This window comes from Rhinichthys klamathensis, unplaced genomic scaffold (assembly GCF_029890125.1).
Source record: "Rhinichthys klamathensis goyatoka isolate OS25496 unplaced genomic scaffold, OSU_Roscu_1.1 h1tg000059l_1, whole genome shotgun sequence".
In the NCBI taxonomy this organism is placed as follows: Eukaryota; Metazoa; Chordata; class Actinopteri; order Cypriniformes; family Leuciscidae; genus Rhinichthys; species Rhinichthys klamathensis.
Genome location: NW_026606604.1, coordinates 5,447,639 through 5,472,083, shown reverse-complemented (window position 1 = coordinate 5,472,083; position 24,445 = coordinate 5,447,639). Strand labels below are relative to the sequence as shown.

The 24,445-nt window shown below is 39.6% G+C and overlaps 1 protein-coding gene across 1 annotated transcript; it reads right to left on the bottom strand.

The window, feature by feature from the left end:
- Window positions 1-8,824: 8,824 nt before the first annotated feature.
- LOC130084005 (neutral cholesterol ester hydrolase 1-like) lies at window positions 8,825-19,941 on the bottom strand. The gene is made up of 5 exons (XM_056249134.1): window positions 19,846-19,941; window positions 19,476-19,707; window positions 12,009-12,078; window positions 11,728-11,899; window positions 8,825-10,169 (listed from the first exon to the last, which is right to left on the bottom strand). Exons 1-5 carry the CDS (start codon window positions 19,891-19,893, stop codon window positions 9,549-9,551), a joined length of 1,143 nt encoding a protein of 380 aa, XP_056105109.1. The 5' UTR covers window positions 19,894-19,941; the 3' UTR covers window positions 8,825-9,548.
- Window positions 19,942-24,445: the final 4,504 nt, after the last annotated feature.

Below are 24,445 nucleotides of genomic sequence, written 5' to 3'. Positions count from 1 at the left end.
GAAAGCACTGTATATACTTTTGAATGTAATTCTCCATGAAAACCCTCAGGACTGTTTCATATCAGCCTTAGGTTCATTGCAGTTACATAGAGCTGAACTGGGATATCATTGCGTTACTATGTGCTTTTCCAAACTGATAGCTAGCTAAAGTGAGACCTAACTATAGGACCTTAGGGTTGGTTTTCCATCCTCAGGGGTTTTTAAACGAAGCCGCAGGGGCTGTAAAGACTTGACAGGCCGCTGATGAATGTGTGATCATATCCGTTGCGAAGAACATAGGGGGGGTCACGGAGAGTTACGGGGCCTTGATTCAATGCTCCATTGCACTTGGGGAATCAGGAATTTGGCTAGAGAAAAGGCCCCCAATTTTGGGGGGCCCCACTTTATCATCTGAAAAAAAAATTACTGTTAGTGTCAAATGCTCAAAAATGGAAAACAGAGCAGGAGGAAATGAAGAAGGGTTGAAAGAGTAAAATAGTTTGTGGGGGCTATTACGTCATGGGGGGGGGGGGCTAAAATTACGCTCTGACATGCCTAAGCCATGCAATCAAAGTGCCAAGAGACTTATAGGCCGGGATACAAGGCCGTATTGTGCTTCTCTGTGACATCACTCCTGAGTAAGAGGGAAGGGAGACAGGGAGATTCCCAGTTTTCCCTCCGGGGTGAAAAAGGCAGAGCTATATGTTGATTGCCACTTTGCCATGTGGGAGGATTGTCCTGAGGGGTGGCCTGTCCTCTCTCCATCCATAGCCATTACAACTTAAATTAATGCATGCTATTCTAAGGGTACGTTTACACGTCAATGATGTACTAGTCTCGCGTAGCCAGACCTTCAGACTGACGGCTGAAGGTCTGGAACTCATAGCAGCTTTCTTTGGCCAAGGCCCGCCCATAAGGCCGTTTGACCGACATGTCAAACAACCAATTACAGTTCGTTTCGTTCAGCGTCACGTTTCGGTGCGTGGAAATGTCCCCACAACAACAGACCGGCGTGCAACAAGTCAGTCAGCATAGAAAATCAAAGAAGGAGAAGAAAACTTCAAGAGTCTATGCCGTGAACCTCGCATACTTTTGAGAATCCTACGTTCAGCTGATCTTGATAAATGCTCATTGTCACTCATGTAAACACAACAGTTTTTCTTCCGCAATCACACGTCTGCGCTTTGTTTCCCGGCGGACCGAAAATAAACGCGACACTCGCGCCCCCCGGAAATCCGATAAAATTCAACCAATCAGATGACGACTTCGACATTCCTGAAGTGTTTCCAGTTAAGTGTACCATATGCATCAGACGTTTAGCCAACGTTCCGTGGGCGTGACGTCTGAGGCTGAGACTAATGATGTACTAAAAACAGAAAAGTTTTGCTTCACATTTTTAGCATACAGACGATTCCCATTATTCCCATGATTCATGCCAGGCCAGTAGTGGGCGATATCACTTTGTAAAGAAACACTATGCACCTATAGACTTGAACACGTAATGCGCATGCACATGACGTCACCGTTTTCACATATTCACGTTTTTGTAGTTTACATGGAGACGATAACATTGTCGTTTTCAAAAACTCGTACTTTAAAACCTGTTTTCAGAAGTTTGCGTTTTCAGGCCCCCAAAACGATGTTGAGTAAATGAACGGCCAAAAAGCATAAAAAGTTTTTTGAAATGCACTTCAGGTCAGAGATCGCTGAGAAACTCTGCCATGAACCGCCAAGGAGGAGAAGATTTTCTCAGCTGATTTATGTAGATGAAAATGTGAGACATAGAGGGGTGTTTTGTGCTTTTAGACTTGGCAGTGTTTCTCTATTAAGAAGCTTTGAAAGCCAAATGGTCATTCTTGGGTGGGGTGTGACAGATGATCTAAACTCTGACTCTGCGTGCAAACATGTAATCCGACATGTCATGTCATCAGAAAATTACATGAAACAGGCTCAAATTGTTGCTGTTTTCATCTAAATGTCTCGCCTATACAAGCTTAATCACTCAGTGATGTACTGTGAGCGCCAATGCTGGACGAACTCATGTCCTTGAGTTAAACTACAGTTAATCTAATGAAATAGCACAGCTTTGGTATATACGTGTGTGTGTGTATATGATTTCTCGATTTTAATCGATTTCACAGCACTAGACATAAAGTCGATTATATGACATACTAAGTCATATTTGTGATAATAAGTGAAAGAAGCCCATTTCTGCCAGATAAGAAAAAAAATCATAATTATGATATTCCAGTCATATATATAAGATGAAAAGTCAAAACTGAGCCATAGCCTATTTATGACATATATTTAATTTTGAGAACATAATTATTACTTTTTATGTCATCATTTCAACTTTTAACCTCATAAATATGACTTAAATGTCATATTTATGATTAACCAAAGCATGATTTTTTCCTTATGTTTCAGAAATGGGCTTCTTTCAGATATTTTAGCTCATACATTTTCACAAACATTCATATTAAAACTCGCCATTTGTAATTAAAATTTCTGCACCATCAATGTGGTTGCAGTTGTTCATTGTGTATGTGGCATATTTTACCAATGAATTCGGTTGATATACTAAATCCAGCAGAACTGCGGCAACGTCTTCAAGAGACTTGAAGAAACCGTCCTGCAAAACTACCTGAAAAACTATGTGCAAATGTAGGACAAAGGCTGTTTTAAATGCAAAGGGTGCTCACTCCAAATATTGATTTGATTTAGTTAATTGAAGTTAATTGATAAATAAAATCTGTTTATGACATTTTTGAAAGGATCCTCTCTCTACAGCATTTTTACACAAGTGCCTAAAACTTTTCACAGTACTGTATAGCTGTATCTTTGCAGGAAGGTTTCTTCAAGCATCTTGGAGACGTTGACTCAGTTTTTTCTGATTCTTCATGTAATCACAGACAGACTCGATAATGGTGAGATCAGATCTCTGTGTGGATCACACCGGCTGTTGTCAGACTCCTTATGAATACAAAAATATCACTGAATTATTACAATTAATGTTTGGATCCGGTCTCTCTAAACCCCTTCTTTCTGAGAGCCTACTGTTCTCTGATTGGTCTGACTGTAATGATTGGTCTACTTAGAGCACGTGTCGGAAACAAAACACCCATCACCATATCTGGATTCCAGCTTCAGAGGCTTCCTCAACACTTGGTAGACAGTGATGTGAACAGTAAAGATGGCGTCGGTTTCCTCGTCCTTTAGAAGTGCATGTGTAGCGATTTGCTTTCGCAGCACTGAAAATAACTTCTTCTCGACATGTCGACAACACAAAACAAAATCTTCCAGGCCTCAGCCACAACTACAGTGTTTGAGGGCGGGTCAAAGTAGACCTTGTTCACAGGCAGCCAATGAAAACCATAGACTGGCATTATGCAAATGTGTTACAAACCTTCATAGGTTAAAGGGATACTCCACCCAAAAATGAAAATTCTGTCATCATTTACTCACCCTCAAGTTGTTGCAAACCTGTATGAGTTTCTTTCTTCTGCTGAACACAAAGGAAGATATTTTGAAGAACGATTGGAACTTTGGCACCATTGACTTCCATAGTATATATTTTTTTCTACGATGGAAGTCAATGGTGCCAAACAACTGTTTGGTTCCAATCGTTCTTCAAAATATTTTTCTTTGTGTTCATCAGAAGAAAGAAACTCATACAGGTTTGCAACAACTTGAGGGTGAGTAAATGATGAGAGAATTTTCATTTTTGGGTGGAGTATCCCTTTAATGCAGGAAATAAAGACTAGAGTACTGACAACTCGTTTCAGTTAACGCTATTTATTGTGCACTTTGTTCTTTAAAACGTTGCAGACCTTTTACATTATATAACACTGAAAGATAATATAAAAATGGAAAGAAAAAAATAGGGGCACTTTAAGCAGTGGGGTGAACTGCTTTCTTATTTTATTATTATGGAGCAGAAGAGAAATCAGGCCAAATAGTTGAAGTGCTTTACAATGAAATGGGAGGCATGGCTTTGTGCAAGCAACTACCTTAAATTCAGGAAGCAATGAACAATGTGAACGATAACATTCCTCCTAGCGCTAGGTATGTAAACTCCTTGGGTTTTGTTTTCCTTTGAAATAATCACGCAGCTTTCCCTGATTAATCATTGGCTACTCGTATTACAGTGTGACATCGTAATCTAGATGAGATTTGAGACGCTGGCATGAAAAACTCTTCCTGAAGGCAATTTGTGCAAAGTTTGAAAACGTGTATCGGGTTATGTATAACTGCTGAGAACAGGAACTGCCTCACACTTTGCCATCGAGCTTCTTGAGATCAGGTTTGGCCATGTGACATGACATGTCACACTCTTGAGTAGGTTCGCATAAAAACATCTCAGCTTTTTTCAGTTTCTCTGTCACAGCACGAACGATAACAGGTTATTCCAGTCAGCAGGATCATCTCGGTTCGGCCTGTAGGCTAACTCTGCCTGTGTTCACTTAAAGAGTTAGCGATTCACTTATGAAAATCTTTGAAAAGCAAAAACAGCACAAACCCATTAAAGCCTCTTCAAAGGAAGCTAACAAACATGGGATAAACAATTTTTTAATACAAATGGGGCAAAAAATGTCTTCTGGTTTCACTTTTTCTATTTGTGACTTCAGCAGACACACCCAGAAAAGTTTATTGCTCAGACGTTGCTCTTTCATATCTCAGTAATATTCTCAGTTATGTCTCATTTCAGTACATTGACGCATTTGCCAGATGTTCATATCCTAATACTAAACGACTTCCAGTGCAGTCGAGGTATAATTTGTTATCAGTTTTTCAATAAGAATCAAACTCATTACCATAGCATTACTTGCACATGTTCGACCACCTTAGCAAAATATCAAGTTTTATAAAACAGAATTAATTATATAAAACAACATAAAATTAAAGTATATAAAAAAGCAAGTAAAGTTATATAAATTAAAACAAAACAGGATAATCTGGTCTAGGACAAATTTTGTGAGAAATATATTGTATAGCCTATTATAAAATGTATTGTACCTAATATATATTATATTCAAATATATACACTCACCTAAAGGATTATTAGGAACACCTGTTCAATTTCTCATTAATGCAATTATCTAATCAACCAATCACATGGCAGTTGCTTCAATGCATTTAGGGGTGTGGTCCTGGTCAAGACAATCTCCTGAACTCCAAACTGAATGTCAGAATGGGAAAGAAAGGTGATTTAAGCAATTTTGAGCGTGGCATGGTTGTTGGTGCCAGACGGGTAGGGTTGCCACCTTCAATACAAAAAAATAAGGGACGCCTGCCGGCGGCCGCAGCGGGGGCCAAAGCCCTCAGGGCCACAATGACCACAGGCCCGACGGTATGCCAATGGTATCATAACTCAAAACATATTTTTCAGGAAAGTAATAAGATCATACCAATGGACATTATAATAAGCTATCTGCTATTGAAATCATTGTGAATAAATCACTCTCTATCACAAACAACGTTAACAAAGTGTGACAATGAGATTACAAAAAAAATGGCCTTTCGTCGGAGTTGTATGTGAGATGTTAACTTATTAACTTATTAAATTAACAGATCCATAAATTATTCACTATAAATTAAACAAATGTGTTGATACTCAAACAAATACTAAATTTGATTGGAAAAAACTATGACTTTAGCAAAGGATCTTGAACATCAAAAACATCAGTAGACCAGTAGTACTGTGCAGTATTGGACTATAGGCGTTAAGTGTACTTGTCACTCCATGCAGCACCGAGTAGCTGTTTCTTTCAAACATGTAACACCATCCAAACAGTGATACCACACATAAATAACCTATAATCTACAAACATTTCTAAATTTAATTATAACACTATTTTTATTATTGGTAAGAAAATCTATTTATGTATTTATTTATTTATGTATTCAGACCTATTGACCTATTCTCTAGATTTGTTAAGCATAAGTCATTTTCTTCACACATGCACATTTTTATTATTAAATATGTAGGCCTATTAAATATCTCTCTCTTATTTAAAAAATGCATGTGTCTGACTACCTTAACTATAATAAACAAATCATACCATAATGTATGGATATAATTCATTTACATTGAAACATTATTTCTTAGCAAATGGGCATAGGGTATGGAGCATATGAAAACGTAATCAATCAGAACATTATTGAGCTGATTAAAAAACTGTCATTACACTATGACTATCTGCTTCGGGAGATCCTTAACGTATGAAGAACTGTGAGACGGTGCTTTGATTTCTCTAAGCTAGCATTGCTATCAACTCTCTGCCAAAAGACCCGCCCTCCTCTGACTCTGATTGGCCCTGAAACTGATGTTATTAAACAAACCAATCAAACCAACAATGGCAGCGAGTATTACCCAATCAAGGGTAGAATAGGACGAGTCTTCACAGAATGCGGGTGTTATGATTTGCATGTGATGATGCATTTAAGACAACTCGGAAATACGGGACAAACCGCGTCCCGTATTGATTCAAAACGGGACGCGCTGTTTATTTCACAAATACGGGACTATTCCGTATTTTAAGGGACGGGTGGCAACCCTACAGACGGGCCGGTCTGAGTATTTCACAATCTGCTCAGTTACTGGGATTTTCACGCACAACCATTTCTAGGGTTTACAAAGAATGGTGTGAAAAGGGAAAAACATCCAGTATGCGGCAGTCCTGTGGGCGAAAATGCCTTGTTGATGCTAGAGGTCAGAGGAGAATGGGCCGACTGATTCAAGCTGATAGAAGAGCAACTTTGACTGAAATAACCACTCGTTACAACCGAGGTATGCAGCAAAGCATTTGTGAAGCCACAACACGCACAACCTTGAGGCGGATGGGCTACAACAGCAGAAGACCCCACCGGGTACCACTCATCTCCAATACAAATAGGAAAAAGAGGCTACAATTTGCAAGAGCTCACCAAAATTGGACAGTTGAAGACTGGAAAAATGTTGCCTGGTCTGATGAGTCTCGATTTCTGTTGAGACATTCAGATGCTAGAGTCAGAATTTGGCGTAAACAGAATGAGAACATGGATCCATCATGCCTTGTTACCACTGTGCAGGCTGGTGGTGGTGGTGTAATGGTGTGGGGGATGTTTTCTTGGCACACTTTAGGCCCCTTAGTGCCAATTGGGCATCGTTTAAATGCCACGGCCTACCTGAGCATTGTTTCTGACCATGTCCATCCCTTTATGGCCACCATGTACCCATCCTCTGATGGCTACTTCCAGCAGGATAATGCACCATGTCACAAAGCTCGAATCATTTCAAATTGGTTTCTTGAACATGACAATGAGTTCACTGTACTAAAATGACCCCCACAGTCACCAGATCTCAACCCAATAGAGCATCTTTGGGATGTGGTGGAACGGGAGCTTCGTGCCCTGGATGTGCATCCCACAAATCTCCATCAACTGTAAGATGCTATCCTATCAATATGGGCCAACATTTCTAAAGAATGCTTTCAGCACCTTGTTGAATCAATGCCACGTAGAATTAAGGCAGCTCTGAAGGCGAAAGGGGGTCAAACACAGTATTAGTATGGTGTTCCTAATAATCCTTTAGGTGAGTGTATATATCTTTATATATATGCTGTGTAGATTAATCGATTTGACAGCACTATTTTCTGTTAGATTAATCGATTTGAGAGCACTATTTTAATTGTATTAATTTATGTATTGCACATATTTAATATATATATATATATACACACATACACAACATATAGGCCAAACTTTTCTTAGATGCGATTAATCGCATTAATCAATTTGACAGCACTTAATATAAAATTTAAGTACTATGAAGTACTAAAAAAATTTGGATAGCTCAGATAATTAGATGAGAATTGTTTTTGGTCATTGAAATCTTTTTTTTTTGGCACAATCTGCATTTTTTACAACAAGTTCTCAGAGGAGACAAATGTGAAATTGCTTAGGTCTTATATTTGAGATTCTTCATTTGTTCTTCATTTAATTGCTGATATTACAGATTGTGTTTTCGTTTTGTTATTTTTCTTTCCAATGGCCAGTGCTGGAGAACAGTGGCATCTTTTGTGTACAAGTCATCGTCAGTGGTTTATGTGTAGCCTAAACAATTGTTATATTTTTACACAGCTTCAAAAGAAACATGATTACAACAGTGACTCACATACTCATCATACTTGAGAGAAGATAGTAGTATCAGTTTCTAAACTGGCAGGCAGAATGGTTACAAAACAATAATGGCAGAAAAGGAGGAGATAAATATAGGTGTATTACAAAGATCAACTGCTTAAAAAGTAGTTTTCAGATCCTTATTTTGTGCGTTTTTCCCTGAGAATAATGGTAGTGCCTGTAAGTAAAACATCAACAGAAATCGATTAGTGTCCCCACACTCTCAATTAGAGGAAAGAGCCAAAGGTGCAATAATAGTTAAAGGTCTCACAGGTGAGAAAAACAGTGAGAGCCGCATTCCACCGCGCTTATCTGAACCCCCCGGCGTTTCCCATGAGCTAACACTGACGGATATCTTCCCTCAAATACTCCCTTCCAGCTCGTGTTTCATTAAACCACCACACCGCCGGTTTTTAGGAAATTCCCTTTTGTCAAAACTGCTGACTGCCAGCAGCAAAGAAACTGCCAGAGAAGTTGCAATTCCCAGAAAGAGTAAGAAACATTTTCCCAGTGGTGTTGTATTTTAACAGACATACGTTATATGTAAACATGTTGATATGCTTTGAGAAAAGATTTTATGGCATTCATATTTTTTATGAACATCTAAAATTATGTCTGTCCCTGAAAGCTCTGTCAAGCCAAAAATGACATATTATTATTAATTTGTTTTTGAAAAGTAAAAATACTACTTTTTTCCCTTGACAACATTACTATTTTTTACTTATACTATTATAATCACAATCCCATTTAATTTAAGTGTTTATGTATATGCAAAACTAGTTTCAGTCCAGTGTTTAATTGTCAAAACGTCAAACCAAAATTATATTATTTATTTGGTATATACTGTACATAGAACATTTAAAGTATTTATCTTTATGCAAATTAACTATAATATAAGCTTCAGTGTTCAATTTATGATTTATACCCGTTTATACAGTAGCATTGCATTAGTGTTGGGTCCGAGTCCACCTTGTCGAGTCCGAGTCAAGTACAAGTCCTAAACCAACTGAGTTTAAGTGGGACAGATTAATTAATGTCTTGTCATCTTAATTTTATATTGTTACTTAAAGTTCGAGTCAGTGTCAAGTCCACCTGACTGTGTCCGTGTCCGAGTTCATTCCTAATTGCAGTCCAAGTCCAAGTCAAGTCCAAGTACCCAAACTCTACGTTGCATAAATCATTTGGAGATTAAATTAAATTTGACTATAAATTCCCTGTATTTAAATGTGTATGTAACACCTTTCATATACCAATACAGCAGCTCCTGAACCCACTGATACAAAAATTGTGCCTGTTCAGATCTTTGTAGCATTTTCATATTGCACTGCATGCTAAATTTAAAAATCTAATTTAAAATCAAAATATATTTAACATAATTTTCCAAAATGTTGGCTCTGTAGTACGTTTCTTTAAAGGTTCTCCTTGAGCCAATGGATGTAGTTCCTAAGACTTCGTGTTCCAATAGAAAATCGAAAGGGCCCGAAAGCGAAACTAAGGCATCCATGGAACCCATCTTCATAGTGATCAACGGTGACACGGACTCCGGCTTCTTTTAGTCGTGTGGCGTACATGAGTCCGTCGTCTCTCAGCACGTCGTGCTCACAGGTCATGATGTAGGCGGGCGGCAGGGCCTTCAGCACTTCAGTTTCAGCAAGTAAAGGTGCCGCTCTCACATCCAGTAGGCCTGGCAGCTTCTCCAGCAGCTCTGGGTCTCCGTGAAGCGGAACCACGGGTTTATAGTTCTTCTGAAAGGCCACCGGAAGAAGCTTGGTCCAGTTGATCTTGGCTCTGGCCGCTGCCATCTCCTGGCCCTGATCCAGAGCCGTGTGCTTGTTTGCCAGCAAAGCAGAAACAAGTGTCTGATCCCCGTTTAGGTACTCCAGCCAAAAGCGGGCCAGGATCGGACGGTGCAGGATGGGCATGTGGGCGTTCTGCTGGTATGAAGGTGTGTTGAAGTCCAGGGCTTGAAGCACGGGGTAGACCAGGGCCTGAACTTTAAATTTAATAGGAACACTACTGTCCAAAGCCATCTGTGAACAATGAGATAAAAAAAATGTGATTATTAGCCATCTTTTGTGATGAATACGTTTAATAACACACTATGGCACTCTAGTAAACAAAACATACGCAGTATTTGTTGAGAGAGAGAGAGAGAGAGAGAGAGAGAGAGAGAGAGAGAGAGAGAGAGAGAGAGAGAGAGAGAGAGAGAGAGAGAGAGAGAGAGAGAGAGAGAGAGAGAGAACGAGAGAGAGAACGAGAGAGAGAACGAGAGAGAGAACGAGAGAGAGAACGAGAGAGAGAGAACGAGAGAGAGAACGAGAGAGAGAACGAGAGAGAGAGAGAGAGAGAGAGAGAGAGAGAGAGAGAGAGAGAGAGAGAGAGAACGAGAAAACAACACAACTTCGTGGCATAGATTCAACAAGGTGCTTGAATCATTCCTCAGAGGTTTTGGTCCATGATGACAGGATCGCGCATTTGCTGCAGATTTTTTCGGCTGCACATGATGCGAATCTCCCATTCCACCAAATCCCAAAGCTGCTCTACTGGATTGAGATCTGGTGACTGTGGACGTCATTTGAGTTTAGTGAACTCATTGTCATGTTCAAGAAAACACGTTGACATGATTTGAGCTTTGTGACATGGTTGCGTTATCCTGCTGGAAGTAGCCATCAGAAGATGGTACAACAATACTCAGGTAGGCTGTGGCGTTTCAACGATGCTCAGTTGGTACTAAGAGGACCAAAGTGTGCCAAGAAAATACCCTGCTCTTCTGCAGATCTCGGTCGGTCGTAACGAGTGGTTATTTGAGTTACTGTTGCCTTTCTATCAGCTCAAACCAGTCTGGCCATGGTCCTCTCAGGCATTTTAGCCCACAGAACTGCCGGCCACTGGATATTTTCTCTTTTTCGGACCATTCTCTGTAAACCCAAGAGATGGTTGTGCGTGAAAATCCCAGTGGATCAGCAGTTTCTGAAATACTCAGACCGGCCCATCTGGCAACACCAACAACCATGCCTCGTTAAAGTCACTTAAATCACCTTTCTTCCCCATTCTGATGCTCACTTTGAACTACAGCAGAGCATCTTGACCACATCTACATGCCATAATGCATTGAGTTACTGCCATGTGATTGGCTGATTAGATATTTGCTTTAACAAGTTAATGAACAGGTGTATCTAATAAAGTGGTCAGTGTGTGTGTGTGTGTGTGTGTATATACATATATATAGTTTATATATAAAATTAATAATATGTGTGTGTTTGTGTGTGTATATATATATATAGTTTATACTGTATATAAAATTAATAATACAATTAATATATAATTATAATATAGTATATATATATAAATAATAGTATCTATAACAGTGTGTCTATGTATATACTGTATATATATTATAGAATAATAATTATACCAAGTATACTGTATATAATTTTAATTTATAGTTATTTACATATTCTTTACAGCTTTTATACAAATTCCAAGCTTTTCACTATAAATTTCAGTCACATTATTTTACACTTCCAAAATAAAGGCTTCTGATGTGTCTCCTCACTTTACTCTCATACTCTCAGGGATTTGTCGTACCTGTTGGGCCACAGCAGCGGCAAGGTTCCCTCCCGCGCTGTCACCTGACACAGCCACTCTTTTCAGGTCTATAGAGTACTGGCCCAACACCTCAGCTGTCAGGATGTGTTTTGAGGCCTGAAAAACATCATTATACTGGTCTGGGAAACGTGCATCTGGAGCCAGGCTGTACCTGAACATACAAAATAAAACAAAATATACAAATTAAAACTGGTAATTAAGGCCTTTAATAATGCAAAGACCATATGCAAGATCTACCAAAAATGTGCAACATTGCTTACTCAACAGATATTACGACTGGATCCAGCTCTTCAGCCATCGCCATGCACTGAAGGTAATATGGTTTCATCTCTTTGAAGACAGAGAGAGCAATTATTTCTTATTAATTATTTCTATATTTCTTCAGTACATTTTGGCTTTAATAAAATTTCCCCAAGAAATACTAAACCTGGGGCCTCATTTATAAAACTGTGCGTAGAATCCTTACTAAAAGTGTACGTGCGGCCGAAAGCCAAAAATGTCGTACGCAAAAAAATATTCAGACTTATAAAACCGTGCGTACACCAGAACCTGCGCAGAATTCACTTTATAAATCCCAGTCAGCGGAAGATTGTGCGCACATGCGTCTCCACCCCGAAATAACCATATATGGAGATTATAACGCCTAGTTTTACTATGCATATCCTCATCTGCATATAATTTGCATATGATTATTCATCCACGTGATAACATGTTTAACGGTACAAGACATTAGGAAAATATGGAATACGGATGTGCCGTCACATTACATTAATAAAAATCATTTAGTAGCCCATCCTTCCCTTGTTTTTTAAATAAATAAAATAAAATAGTGCAAAATGCATTTCAGAGAAAGTTTTTCTCAATCTTTTCCACTGGCCAAATAGTATTTTAATTGATTTATATTTTTAATGGAAACAGATAGACCTTGTTGTGTATTATTTGCACGAAACCATTTTCTCAGACAATCTGCTATCATGATAAGCAATTATCTATGTAGTTAACACATTAAAACACAGACAGCATGCCAGAGGAAAGTGTTCAAAAGCATCACATCCACAACAAATATTTATATTTATTGAATATTAAAATGTTGTAACTTCTCAGTAATGATTTCATGTAGGGTGAATTGCCCTAATGTGGGACATTTTTTGCACTTCAGACTTCTGTGACATATTGCGATGTGTAACCAAAACATTAAATCCACACCCAATACCATTTTAAAAACCCCAGTATGTATGCTAATCAAATCAAAAGAGACAATTCAGATAACCCATTCATAAGAGATATTATAGACATATTAGTGATCTTATTGCAAGTTGTCTGAAATAATCTGCAGCTTCCTAATGTGGGACAGTTGTTTCCCCAATATGGGACACTGAAAAATCTATGATAAAAGACCAAAAAATCACATTGATACATGTAGAATAGTAAAATCTTGTTTTATTTTAGATTCTCTCTTAAATCTTAGTTAGTAATTTTCTTGGTTATGAATGGATGAAACATGTAAAATAACAAATTTTTTTAGTTGTATTATCCATTTCCAGTAAACCAGTATCACAATCCATAAACAAGACCATTATATCAGTTATGGTGATGAATTTGTAAAACACCTAAAAAATAAACAGAGAAACTTTGGACCAAAATAATTTGGTATAATTACAACTAAAAAATAAATGTACAATTGTTTCTGTTTCCTCTTTACAAAAACAGCATAATGGAGAAACCCCTTCTTTAAACTTACTGATAAAATCATTACATGGATAATATCTATTTATTATTTTAAAGTGAGTTTCTTTGACTTATTTATTAGGAATTACATATTTATTAATATCTGACCACAGATTCTGAAAAAAGGTCATGAAAATCCTGTTTCCATTTCATCAATGCTTTAGGTGAAACAGTTTTTTCTTTAGTTAAGATTTGTCTAATGTAAACATTATTAATATTTTTATTAATTTAAAAAAAAAAAAAATGTTTAAACCATGCCCCACCACACATTTTTGACTCATTGAAGTACTGTCCCACATTAGGCTGATCATGCTGTCCCAGATTTGCAACCACATTTCCTAATATGGGACACTAGGAAATTTGATAAAAATATAAAATATATAGTTTATACACATAAAGTTACACTATTTTTTGATGGACAAACATTTCATAAGCATATTAGGCTAAAAAGTAGCAGGATTGCTTTGTTTAAAATCTATTTAACTCCTTAACATCAAATTTGTTAAAACTCTATGTCATTAACCTTCGGATGGTTTTCACACAAGGTGTCTCCTGTTTGATGATTGCTCCACCCTCAAATATGATTGGACATTTGATAGGTCATGTGATTTTGATCACATGACACCACAGCTTTGTCTAACCCATAGTTTCACTGTCATTCATGTATTTATGGGGGACCTACAAACACTAGACCTTAGGTGTCCCACATTAGGCAGTGTCCCACATTAGGGCAATTCACCCTACTGGCCGTAATTCAGAACACAATTCCAAGAGGATGGCTCTTGGGAATCGAAATCGGCTCATGAGCCAATCATCATCATGAGCAAGGAAATCTTCACGGTTTCTGAAAACACGCTCCCTCCGTAGTGCGTCATTAGCAAGGTTTTCTAACAGCGCTAGAGCATCCATTATGATGATATGTTATACGCACATACCTTTTTATAGCCCATTCATTACAAAAAAATAGTATTTGCACCTGGTTAAGAATTCTGATAATGATAATTCAGGTTGATGCAATTTGATTTATTGGGTGATGTAATAGGATAATTTAAAAGTTTTTCATTTTAAATAGTTATTGCTATTTGGGCCAGTGCGCTTTTCCATTACCAGTACCAGCTCGACTCGACTCGACTCGCCTTGGCTCGCCTCGACTCGGCTCGCTTTTCGCTCCGTTTTCCATTGCAGAAAGTACCGCCACAAATAGTACCCGGTCGTCATAGCGACGCCTTTCGTTTCTCGTTGCCCCATCAAGCTCTCGCTGGATCCTCTCTTCGGCAACCAAACAAAGGAATGTCTGCACCTCCTCGTTTGACCACGGCGTATTCTTCCGAGTTGCCATAATAATAGTAGTAAGTTTAGTAACTATCTCTGGCCAAACTATTTAAAAATGGCGGGGTTATTCTGGATACTCCATCTGGCGCGTGCAATGATGACGCAAATTCTCTGTGACCAATCAGCAGTCGGCATTGTTTTCACGTCACATTTTAGTATCGGCTTAGCGCCATTAGAACCTCGCCGGAGGTGGTACGAAAAAAAGTACCCGAAAGCAGGTACAGGTACAACTTTTACACAGTGGAAAACCAAACAAAGGCGAGTCGAGCCGAGCCAAGGCGAGCTGGTACTGTGTAGTGGAAAAGCGCCATGTCGCCAAAACACATAGGCTACTCTTCTAAAAGAGTGCGTACGCACGGTCAAGAGCATCCTTACGGTGCGCACTTATTTACCCCAAGTTTATTTTTTATAAATCCCGATATGGGCGTGGAAAAATGCGTACGCATATTTCTATTCCCATTTTGTGCGTACGCAACGTTTATACATCAGGGGCCTCATGTATCAACACTGCGTACGCACAAAAACACGGCGTACGCCAGCTTTCACGTTCACGGCCAGATGTACTAACAGTGAAATTAACGTAAGAATGTGCGTTCCTCCAAGTAAACTTCATGTCTGGCGTACGCATATTTGTCGTGATTTTTGTCCGTTGGCGACTCATAGAGGCAATAAAGTGAAGTGGCAAACATTACACTACGAATTGTTCTATCGCACCACCAGCTGTCAGATATTGCTTATAATTTGTAATTGATAAATTATTTGACATATTATTGTCACACGAGTTTTATTAAAATATTATATTATGCAATTAATTAAGAACTTATATAAAGCATGTCCAAATTGATACAACCCGTCTAGCAATGGCAGCGTTGGCTTAACTAAAAAAAATAAACTTCATTAATTCGGTCAGTAAAGATAAAAAAGAAAGTAATATTTTTATTCAGCAAGGACACATTAAGTGACAAGTAAAAGTGACAGTAAATGCATTTATGATGTTACAAAAGATTATAAGATTTCGACATCTGTTTGATTTAAGTTTTTACTAATTAAAGAATCCTGAAAATACTAGCCTATATCATGGTTTCCACGAAAATATGAAGCAGAAGCACAGCTGTTTTCAACTGATAATAATCATAAATGTTTCTTGATCATCAAATCATTATATTACAATGATTTCTGAAGGATCATGTGACACTGAAGACTGGAGTAATGATGCTGAAAATTCAGCTTTGATCACAGGAATAAATTACACTTTACTATATATTCACATAGAAGACATTTTCAGTGAAATTTTGTTTCTTGCTTGCTTTAGCCATGTTCTTGCAGGTTTCTTTTGCCAAATTGGACTAATTAACATATTTAAATTAATTTAATTGGGGGAGGAGACTGGGTGGGGCGTTGTGCTCGTGCATGTGCGCTCAATTTTACGGATGTACAAAGAGAATATGCGTGGGATCCTTCGTACGCAGAGATTCATACATCTGCTTTTTTTTTGTGCGTACGCACAAAAAAAAGCAGTATGAATGTATGAATCTCTGCGTACGAAGGATCCCACGCATATTCTCTTTGTACATCCCAATTAACGTAAAATTTTCAGCATCATTTCTCCAGTCTTCAGTGTCACATGATCCTTCAGAAATCATTCTAATATGATGATTTGATGATCAAGAAACAGTTATGATTATTATCAGTGTTAAAAACAGCTGTGCTTCTGCTTCATATTTTCGTGGAAACCATGATATAGTATTTTCAGGACTCTTTAAAGGTGCTCTATGTAACTTTTAGCGGCCTCTAGTGGTGATGTTTCAGATTGCAACCAAATTTTACAAGAGCGCTCGTGCTCGAACTCATAGACAATACCGTCTATTACGCAAATATCTCTGCGAATACTAGACGGATTCGGCGAGCACCGAGCTCGTTGGGACCATCTAGTCGAGCTGAAAAGAACCATATAAGTTCCATAGTTTTTGGTGGTGTTTTCGCAGAGATATTAGCAGAAAACAATCGGGCGCGCTGCAAAATTGCGGACGCCGGTGACGTCACGATCTCAGAAGAAAATCGCTCGTATCTCTGGAACACAAAGACCCAGAGAGCTCAAATTCGGGGGAGGAGGTCCCAGGGGAACTCTTGCCCGAACGGGGCGGGCCTCGGGGATGCCCCCTACCGGATCGCCGTTCGCTGGGACCCCCGATTTCGAACGGCTATAACTCGGGGAGCCGGGCGAGTTGGACCTCGGGGGTGGGTTCGTTCGAAAGGCCCCGTCCAGTACTACGAACGATTAGATTCTTGGGAATATTGATCAAAGATTGACTGAGATATAAGCCGAAAAACGTGCGCCTTTAACCGGATGTAACTCCCTGACCGTCTACAATAGACTGTATATAAGGAGAGAGGCTCGGGAGCGCGCATGCACGTCACATCCGTTGGATTTCGCGGTAAATCCGACCCGGAGACTTCACATAGAAATAGGAATACTGGCCTTCAGAGGTAATAGCAAAACTCGACAAGTGGATCATTTTAATGTGTGATTACAACCCCTTCACACACAGGCAATAAAAAAAGGATTCATTTTAGTAGAAAAGTTACATAGAGCACCTTTAATGAATAAAAACTTAAATCAAACAGATCTCGAAATCTTATAATCTTTTGTAACATTATTAATGCATTTACTGTCCCTTTTACTTGTCACTTCAATGTGTCCTTGCTGAATAAAAATATTACTTTCTTTTTTTATCTTTACTGACCGAATTAATGAAGTTTATTTTTTATTCCTAGTTAAGCCAACGCTGCCATTGCTAGACGGGTTGTATCAATTTGGACATGCTTTATATATGTTCTTAATTAATTGCATAATATAATATTTTTTAAAAACTCTTGTGACAATAATATGTCAAATAATTTATCAATTACAAATTATAAGCAATATCTGACAGCTGGTGGTGCGATAGAACAATTCGTAGTGTAATGTTTGCCACTTCACTTAATTGCCTCTATGAGTCGCCAACGGACAAAAATCACGACAAATATGCGTACGCCAGACATGAAGTTTACTTGGAGGAACACACATTCTTACGTTAATTTCACTGTTAGTACATCTGGCCGTGAACGTGAAAGCTGGCGTACGCTGTGTTTTTGTGCGTACGCAGTGTTGATACATGAGGCCCCTGGTGTCTTCCATGATTCATATTCTTTCTGACAAGAAAGCACTTGAGCACAACAAGCTCCTAATCACAACTTCAGAAGTAGGAAGCAGAATATTTCCGATAGCACATGAAGGTGGCATTAAACCATAGATAATATCACCAAAAAAGTTAATGAAAACATCACAAGTGTCATGATACGTTTAAAGTTGGCATGAACAGGAAGTTGCGAAAACCATTTCTTCCCTATTCATAGTTTTCAGTCATGTGACTGGCGTGGGGACCTGGAGGTCAAAACATCCATAGAACGGCATGCTGTTTGCAGAGTTTAGCTCCAACCCTGAAAAAAGCCCTCTCCTGCCTGTAGCCTTAGGGTAAATTCCAATCGGAAGTGAGCATCCCTATGCCCTAATCACTCCGAAGGGCAGAACCCTTGAAATGGGGACTTTGGAGGGAGCACTTGGAGAAGAGAACGCACTTGGCGAAGGGAGCAATGAAAGACCTCGTAATTTCCTCATTAGCTTCACATGGAATGTTACAACAAACCTAGTCAGCGACAACAGGAATATTTTATTGCTGTTAATATGAAATGTAATAAAATTTACATTTATAATGCAGTTTTAAAAATATGCTTTATATGTGTGTGTGTGTGTGTGTGTGTGTTCCTGCTGATCTACAGAAATAGAGAGAGCTTTGGTGATAACTAGGTGAATATTTAATAACTACAATAGTAATTACTCACTAGAAATTATATCAAAAGTGGAAAACAATGATCAAAAACTTACATCTACACACAAACTGACGACCAGCTGCAACTTTCAGATGCCATGTTTATTTTTTGGCTCAACTGTCATAGAATGGAAACCATAGGAATGTTGGTTATCAAAGGCAGTGAAGGATACATCTGCAACCATCAGATGAAGGTATAGGAGACAGGAAGTGAAGCTATCATTGGATTCGGACGTGCCTTGATGCCTTCCTACCTTGGAATGCGTCCTCCGAAGGCAGCATTAATCAGTTTACGGATACAGCTGAGATGTCGCTCCAAGAGGGAAAGTTATTTTGATTAAAGATTATGAGGGCACATGCATTAAAAAATGATGACGTGCATGGATAGATAATTTATTTATTTAAAAAAAATTACAGACATTTTTTATTTACAAACTGATTATGACATTCCTGATTTGAATATTTTCTTCTTCTTTTTTTTGTTGCTTTTTTTGCTTTGTTTTGTTTTTTACCCCTTACCCCAACTTTGGATAGATAATTTATAATAAATACAGCAATATTCCATTAAAAAAAAGAACTGTCATGGTGATTTCATAAAGTCACTCAGCATGAATTGATTTCATTGTGTCTTTAAACTGAGAAGTGTTCCTTTCTCTACCACATGAGGGTGCTTCGAGACTGCTGTGCAAATCTCTTTTTCTCGTTCCCTCTGTCTACAACTTCTAATGCATTCAACAAAATGTTTGACTTACATGAAATCATATGCAACTTAACATTAACAATCTATCACCTACTTACTTGTGCTACAGAGTGTCCATCCACCTCCATGCAAATAGACCACGCCTCTTTTCAAGCGCTGCTCCTGCCCTTCAGCAGTGGACTCGAATACTTGCGCTTCCACTCCTCCAAAGGAAGCCTCTGTGATCCGGACGGTCGGGCTGGACTGATTACTTTTTACATCCTCCCAAGACGAAAAGTACTTTACAACACCGAACGGGGAACTTAGTCCAAGGTCATGAGCTACAAAACTCTACGAGAGAAATCCAAAAAGTTGAGTTTTTGTCAGCAGATCTCTTTAGTAAACTCCATTATATAACTTATATATAATGTGTGTATGTGTTAATGCAATAACATTTATATGAATATGTATTTCAATGCAAAATCTTACCAAATGCATCGTGCCAGTATCATAGCATCCATAAACATGAGTTTCCATGGTTTTGATATAGTGCTGGGCAGAGGCAGATAAATATAATAAGCAGCTGCTATTGCCAGTAAAATCGTCCCGATCAAAATGGACCGCATTATTAATTATGTTAAAAGAGCATTAAAATGACCGCTGCACAAATGTCATGCAGACACTGCACCTGCTTTCACACTGTATAGATTATGAAATCACAGGAACATTTTTATATTAAAAGGCCTCTTGTCGAAATTAAGTTATTGTTTTTATTTCACTGCAGTAGTTTTTTTTTAAGTTTTTATTCTTGTTTATTTTTTTTCTGTTAATGATTTTATTGTTGTTTCTTCTCTGTAATCGGCATATAAACAGACTTTTATTTTGAAATGTTTGTACCGTCACATCGAATACACGTCAGACATCAGTCTGTGCGATTTTTGGTTTCGGCCCGGGCCCTATTTTTGTTAATGCTCTGAAAACTTTGTATGCAGGGGGAAATAGCTCAGTGAAATTAGGACATGGTACAACCCAGAGATTTCTTCTAGAAAGAGGAATTCGGCAGGGCTGTCCAGTCTCTCTCTTTCTTATCGGAGCACTGGCCTTCTGTCATTTTATTAAGGATAGTAAGCTAGAAGGAATTCATATTGCTGGTAGAAGTATTTTAATTAGTCAACTAGCGGATGACACAGCCTTATTTAAAAAAAAAAAAAAAAACTCTAACCAGGTTCACTAGGCAATGGGCTCTATGCACGGCGGTATTTCCGGTGAAGGTCTAAGGATGCTGGATTACTTCCGCCGATCGTAGAGTCCAATGCTATACCGAGAATTTATATTGGTTTTTATACTCTATTGCTATACTAAAGAAACGTTAGTCACAAAAACAGACAAAACAGACACTCCTCATTTTGTTTATGCTTCTGTGTTTATTATATTAAATAAACATAACTATATATAAAATTACATCTAAACGTATTAAAGTTTCGTTTCAAAGACGAGAGGACAGTAAATTTTGAAGACTCTGCCATAATCCCGTTCCCTTTCAAGGCGGTCACTTCGACATTACGTCATACTGACGTAAATGGGAACTCCTCCCTTCTCCATTTTCACTGAAATCTTATAGGATAACGCCAGCTGGAGACAGCTGGCCAATTGACGCAAAACATGCAAATGCTGACCGGTCCGCGGGCAGTATAAAATAGCATGGGCGCGACAATTACGTCAGAATCTCTTTCTTCACGCTAGAAGTCTTATCTGAAGTCATCGTGGAAGTTGCAATAGAGGTTACTCACCATGTTTCCTCCCCGCATCCGATGGCTGCTACATGCCAGATATGTGCGGTATTGACTCGCTCTACCCAAACAAGGATCTACCGAGGCCGCACTCTCGGACGACTGGCATACGTGCTGGTCTACCAGTGCGCGCCCTCATAAACTCCGGGCATCAGCAGGGATGAGGCCCACTGCCGCCAGCGGCTGCTGGTGGGCCCTCTAATGCCCAAAGAAGAGTTGACAGTCGTTCTCCCCTGTGGCCCAGTGGCGGAACCTGAAGCCTTCGCGCGAGAGACCCGTGTTCGATCCCGGCTCTCGCAGCAGATACATTTTTAACCTGCCCGTCGCCTCTCCGGTCCTTTTCGCGGGCTCGCTAGACGGACTCGACGAGATAGGCTTCGTCGGAAGGATACTTTTATTATTTTACTTAGCCCGGTATCTAACAGCCAGGCTACTTCAAGAAAGATTCCGTCTTCACGACGTCCTATGGTAAGTCATGCGAAGACGCATCCAGAGAGACGAGGCAAGGCAATGGATCTGTGTCTAAAGGCGCGAAAGTGGTTGTTTCCCCCTGTGGCTCAGTGGCGAACCCCAAAGCCGTCGCACGGGAGACCCGTGTTTGATCCCAGCTCTCACAGCAGATAAAATTTAGTCGCGCCGCGGCCAGACATTAAACCGTAACTTTTGATCTCTATACGTCCAGCCTTCCTCGATGTCTCTCTTCGTCGGCACCTCGTCCCGCCTAATTCGGCTACAGCCGCCAAAACGGTTCGAACCCGTAACGAACCGGATCTTCACCGTTGGCAGAGGGCGGGACCGGGAATGTGGCGACACAGGCCACGGAGAGCGCCGCGTCAGGACGCCCCGCTCTGGTAATGGAGGTGCACAGCTTACAGCTTATGTCGTCAGGCTGCCCTGTATCCTTCAGTGCAACTGGCCATTCTGATTTAACCACGTATCCACAGTTGTTGTCGCTACGCCACTGACGCTGTGTTTATGTTCAGACTACACACTGATATGTGCTATGATTTGTGCCGTCATATTGCCCTGTTTCTTTCAGTGCGAATGGCTATTCTGATTACCACGTATCCACAGTTGTTGTCGCTATGCCACTGACGCTGTGTTTATGTACACACTGCACACTGATATGTGCTATGGTTTAACTGTTATATCCTTATATATTGCCCTGTATCCCTCAGTGCAACTGGCTATTCTATTAACCACGTAATCACAGTTGTTGTCGCTACGCCACTGACGCTGTGTTTATGTACACACTGCACACTGATATGTGCTATGATTTAACTGTTATGCCCTTATATTTTGCCCTGTATCCCTCAGTGCAACTGGCCATTCTGATTTAACCACGTAATCACAGTTGTTGTCGCTACGCCACTGACGCTGTGTTTGTTCACACTGCACACTGATATGTGCTAAGATTTGCGCCGTTATATGCTGCCCTGTTTCTTCAGTGCAAATGGCTATTCTGATTACCACGTATTCACAGTTGTTGTGCGATGAAATGACGCTGTGTTTACGTGCACTCTACACACTGATATGTGTTCATGATTCATGCCGCTATAAATTGCCCTGTATCCTTCAGTGCAACTGGCTATTCTGATTCACAGTTGTGCGATGCCACTGACGCTGTGTTTATGTACACTGATATGTGTGTGTTATGCTTATGCCACGATATTGCCCTGTACCCTTCAGTGCAACTGGCTATTCTGATTACTACGTATTCACAGTTGTTGCGTTGCAACGGACGCTGTGTTACGTACACACTACGCACTGTTATGTGTATGATTTACGCCATTATATATTGCCCTGTTCCTTATCCTTCAGTGCAAATGGCTATTCCGATTACTACGTATTCACAGTCTTGCGATGCAACTGACGCTGTGTTACGTACACACCGTACACTGCGTTATGAATTTTGCCGTTGTTGCCCTGTATCCTTCAGTGCAAATGGCTATTCTGATTACTACGTATTCACAGTTGTTGTGCGATGCAACTGACGCTGTGTTACGTACACACTAGACAGCGTTATGTGTGGGGATTTATGCCATTATATGTTGCCCTGTAATTTTCAGTGCAAATGGCTATTCTGATTACTATGCAGTACGTATTCACAGTTGTTGTGCGATGCAACTGACGCTGTGTTTATGTACACACTACACACTATGTGTTATGAATTTTGCCTTTGTATTTTGCCCTGTATCCTTCAGTGCAAATAACTATTCTGATTACTACGTATTCACAGTGTGGTGCGATGCAACTGACACTGTGTTACGTACATACAACTCAGTTATGTGTATGATTTATGCCATTATATATTGCCCTGTTTCTTTCAGTGCAAATGGCTATTCTGATCACTACGCAGTGCATATTCACAGTTGTCTTGTATGCAACTGACGCCGTGTCTATGTACACTCTACACACTGTATGTGTTATGCTTATGCCGTTGTACATTGCCCTGTATCCTTCAGTGCAAATGGCTATTCTGATTACGTACACAGTTGTTGTGCGGTGCAACTGACGCTGTGTACACGCTACGCACTGATGTGCTATGTTTACGCCGCTAATATTGCCCTGTATCATCAGTGCAACCGGCTATTCTGACTTACTATGTATTCACAGTCGATGTCGCGATGCCTCTGACGCTGTGTTTTTGTACACACTAATGTGACTATGCTATCGCGTTGCCCTGTATCCTTCAGTGCACCTAGCTATCCTATCTAACTGTGCATAGTCACAGTGTGTCGCTACGGCGACTTGCGCTGCATCTGTGTCCACACTGAAGCGATTATGCAGTTATGTTGCTAACGTAACTGACCATGATGTGAACTGTGCATATTCATGCAGTCTCGGTCGCTTCATCGACTTGCACCGCATTATACACTCAGATGTTTGATATGTGCACACTGATGGGTAATGCTGTTATGTTGCCCTCTATCTTTCAGTGCAACATCCAGCTATCCTATCTAACTGCATATTCAGTTCTGTCGCTATGGCGACTACACGGCACGTACAAGGACGTGTTTTTGCTTTTGTTGCCCTGTTTCCTTCAGTGCAAAACTAGCTATCCTAATCTAACCGTGCATATTCACAGTTCTGGATGTATGTACGTAAACGGATGTGTTATGCTAGTAATGCTGCCCTGTTTCCTTCAGTGCTGCTAGCCATCCTAATCTAACTATGCATCTTAAGTTTCTGAAAAATGCTGTACGTGCATGTGCTACGCTGTTATATTGCCCCGTTCCTATCAGGGCAACTGGTTATTCTGTGCAAACTCATATATTCACAGTTGTAGCTACAGTTAT

Bases quoted from the DNA above. Each gene is read 5' to 3' on its own strand.
- LOC130084005 (XM_056249134.1), bottom strand. From the start codon at position 19,893: ATGGAAACTCATGTTTATGGATGCTATGATACTGGCACGATGCATTTG. The intron at 12,079-19,475 runs GTAAGTAGGTGA...CTGTCTTCAAAG, and splicing joins ATGGACACTCTGTAGCACAA to AGATGAAACCATATTACCTT. The intron at 10,170-11,727 runs GTACGACAAATC...CATTGTTCACAG, and splicing joins CCGCTGCTGTGGCCCAACAG to ATGGCTTTGGACAGTAGTGT.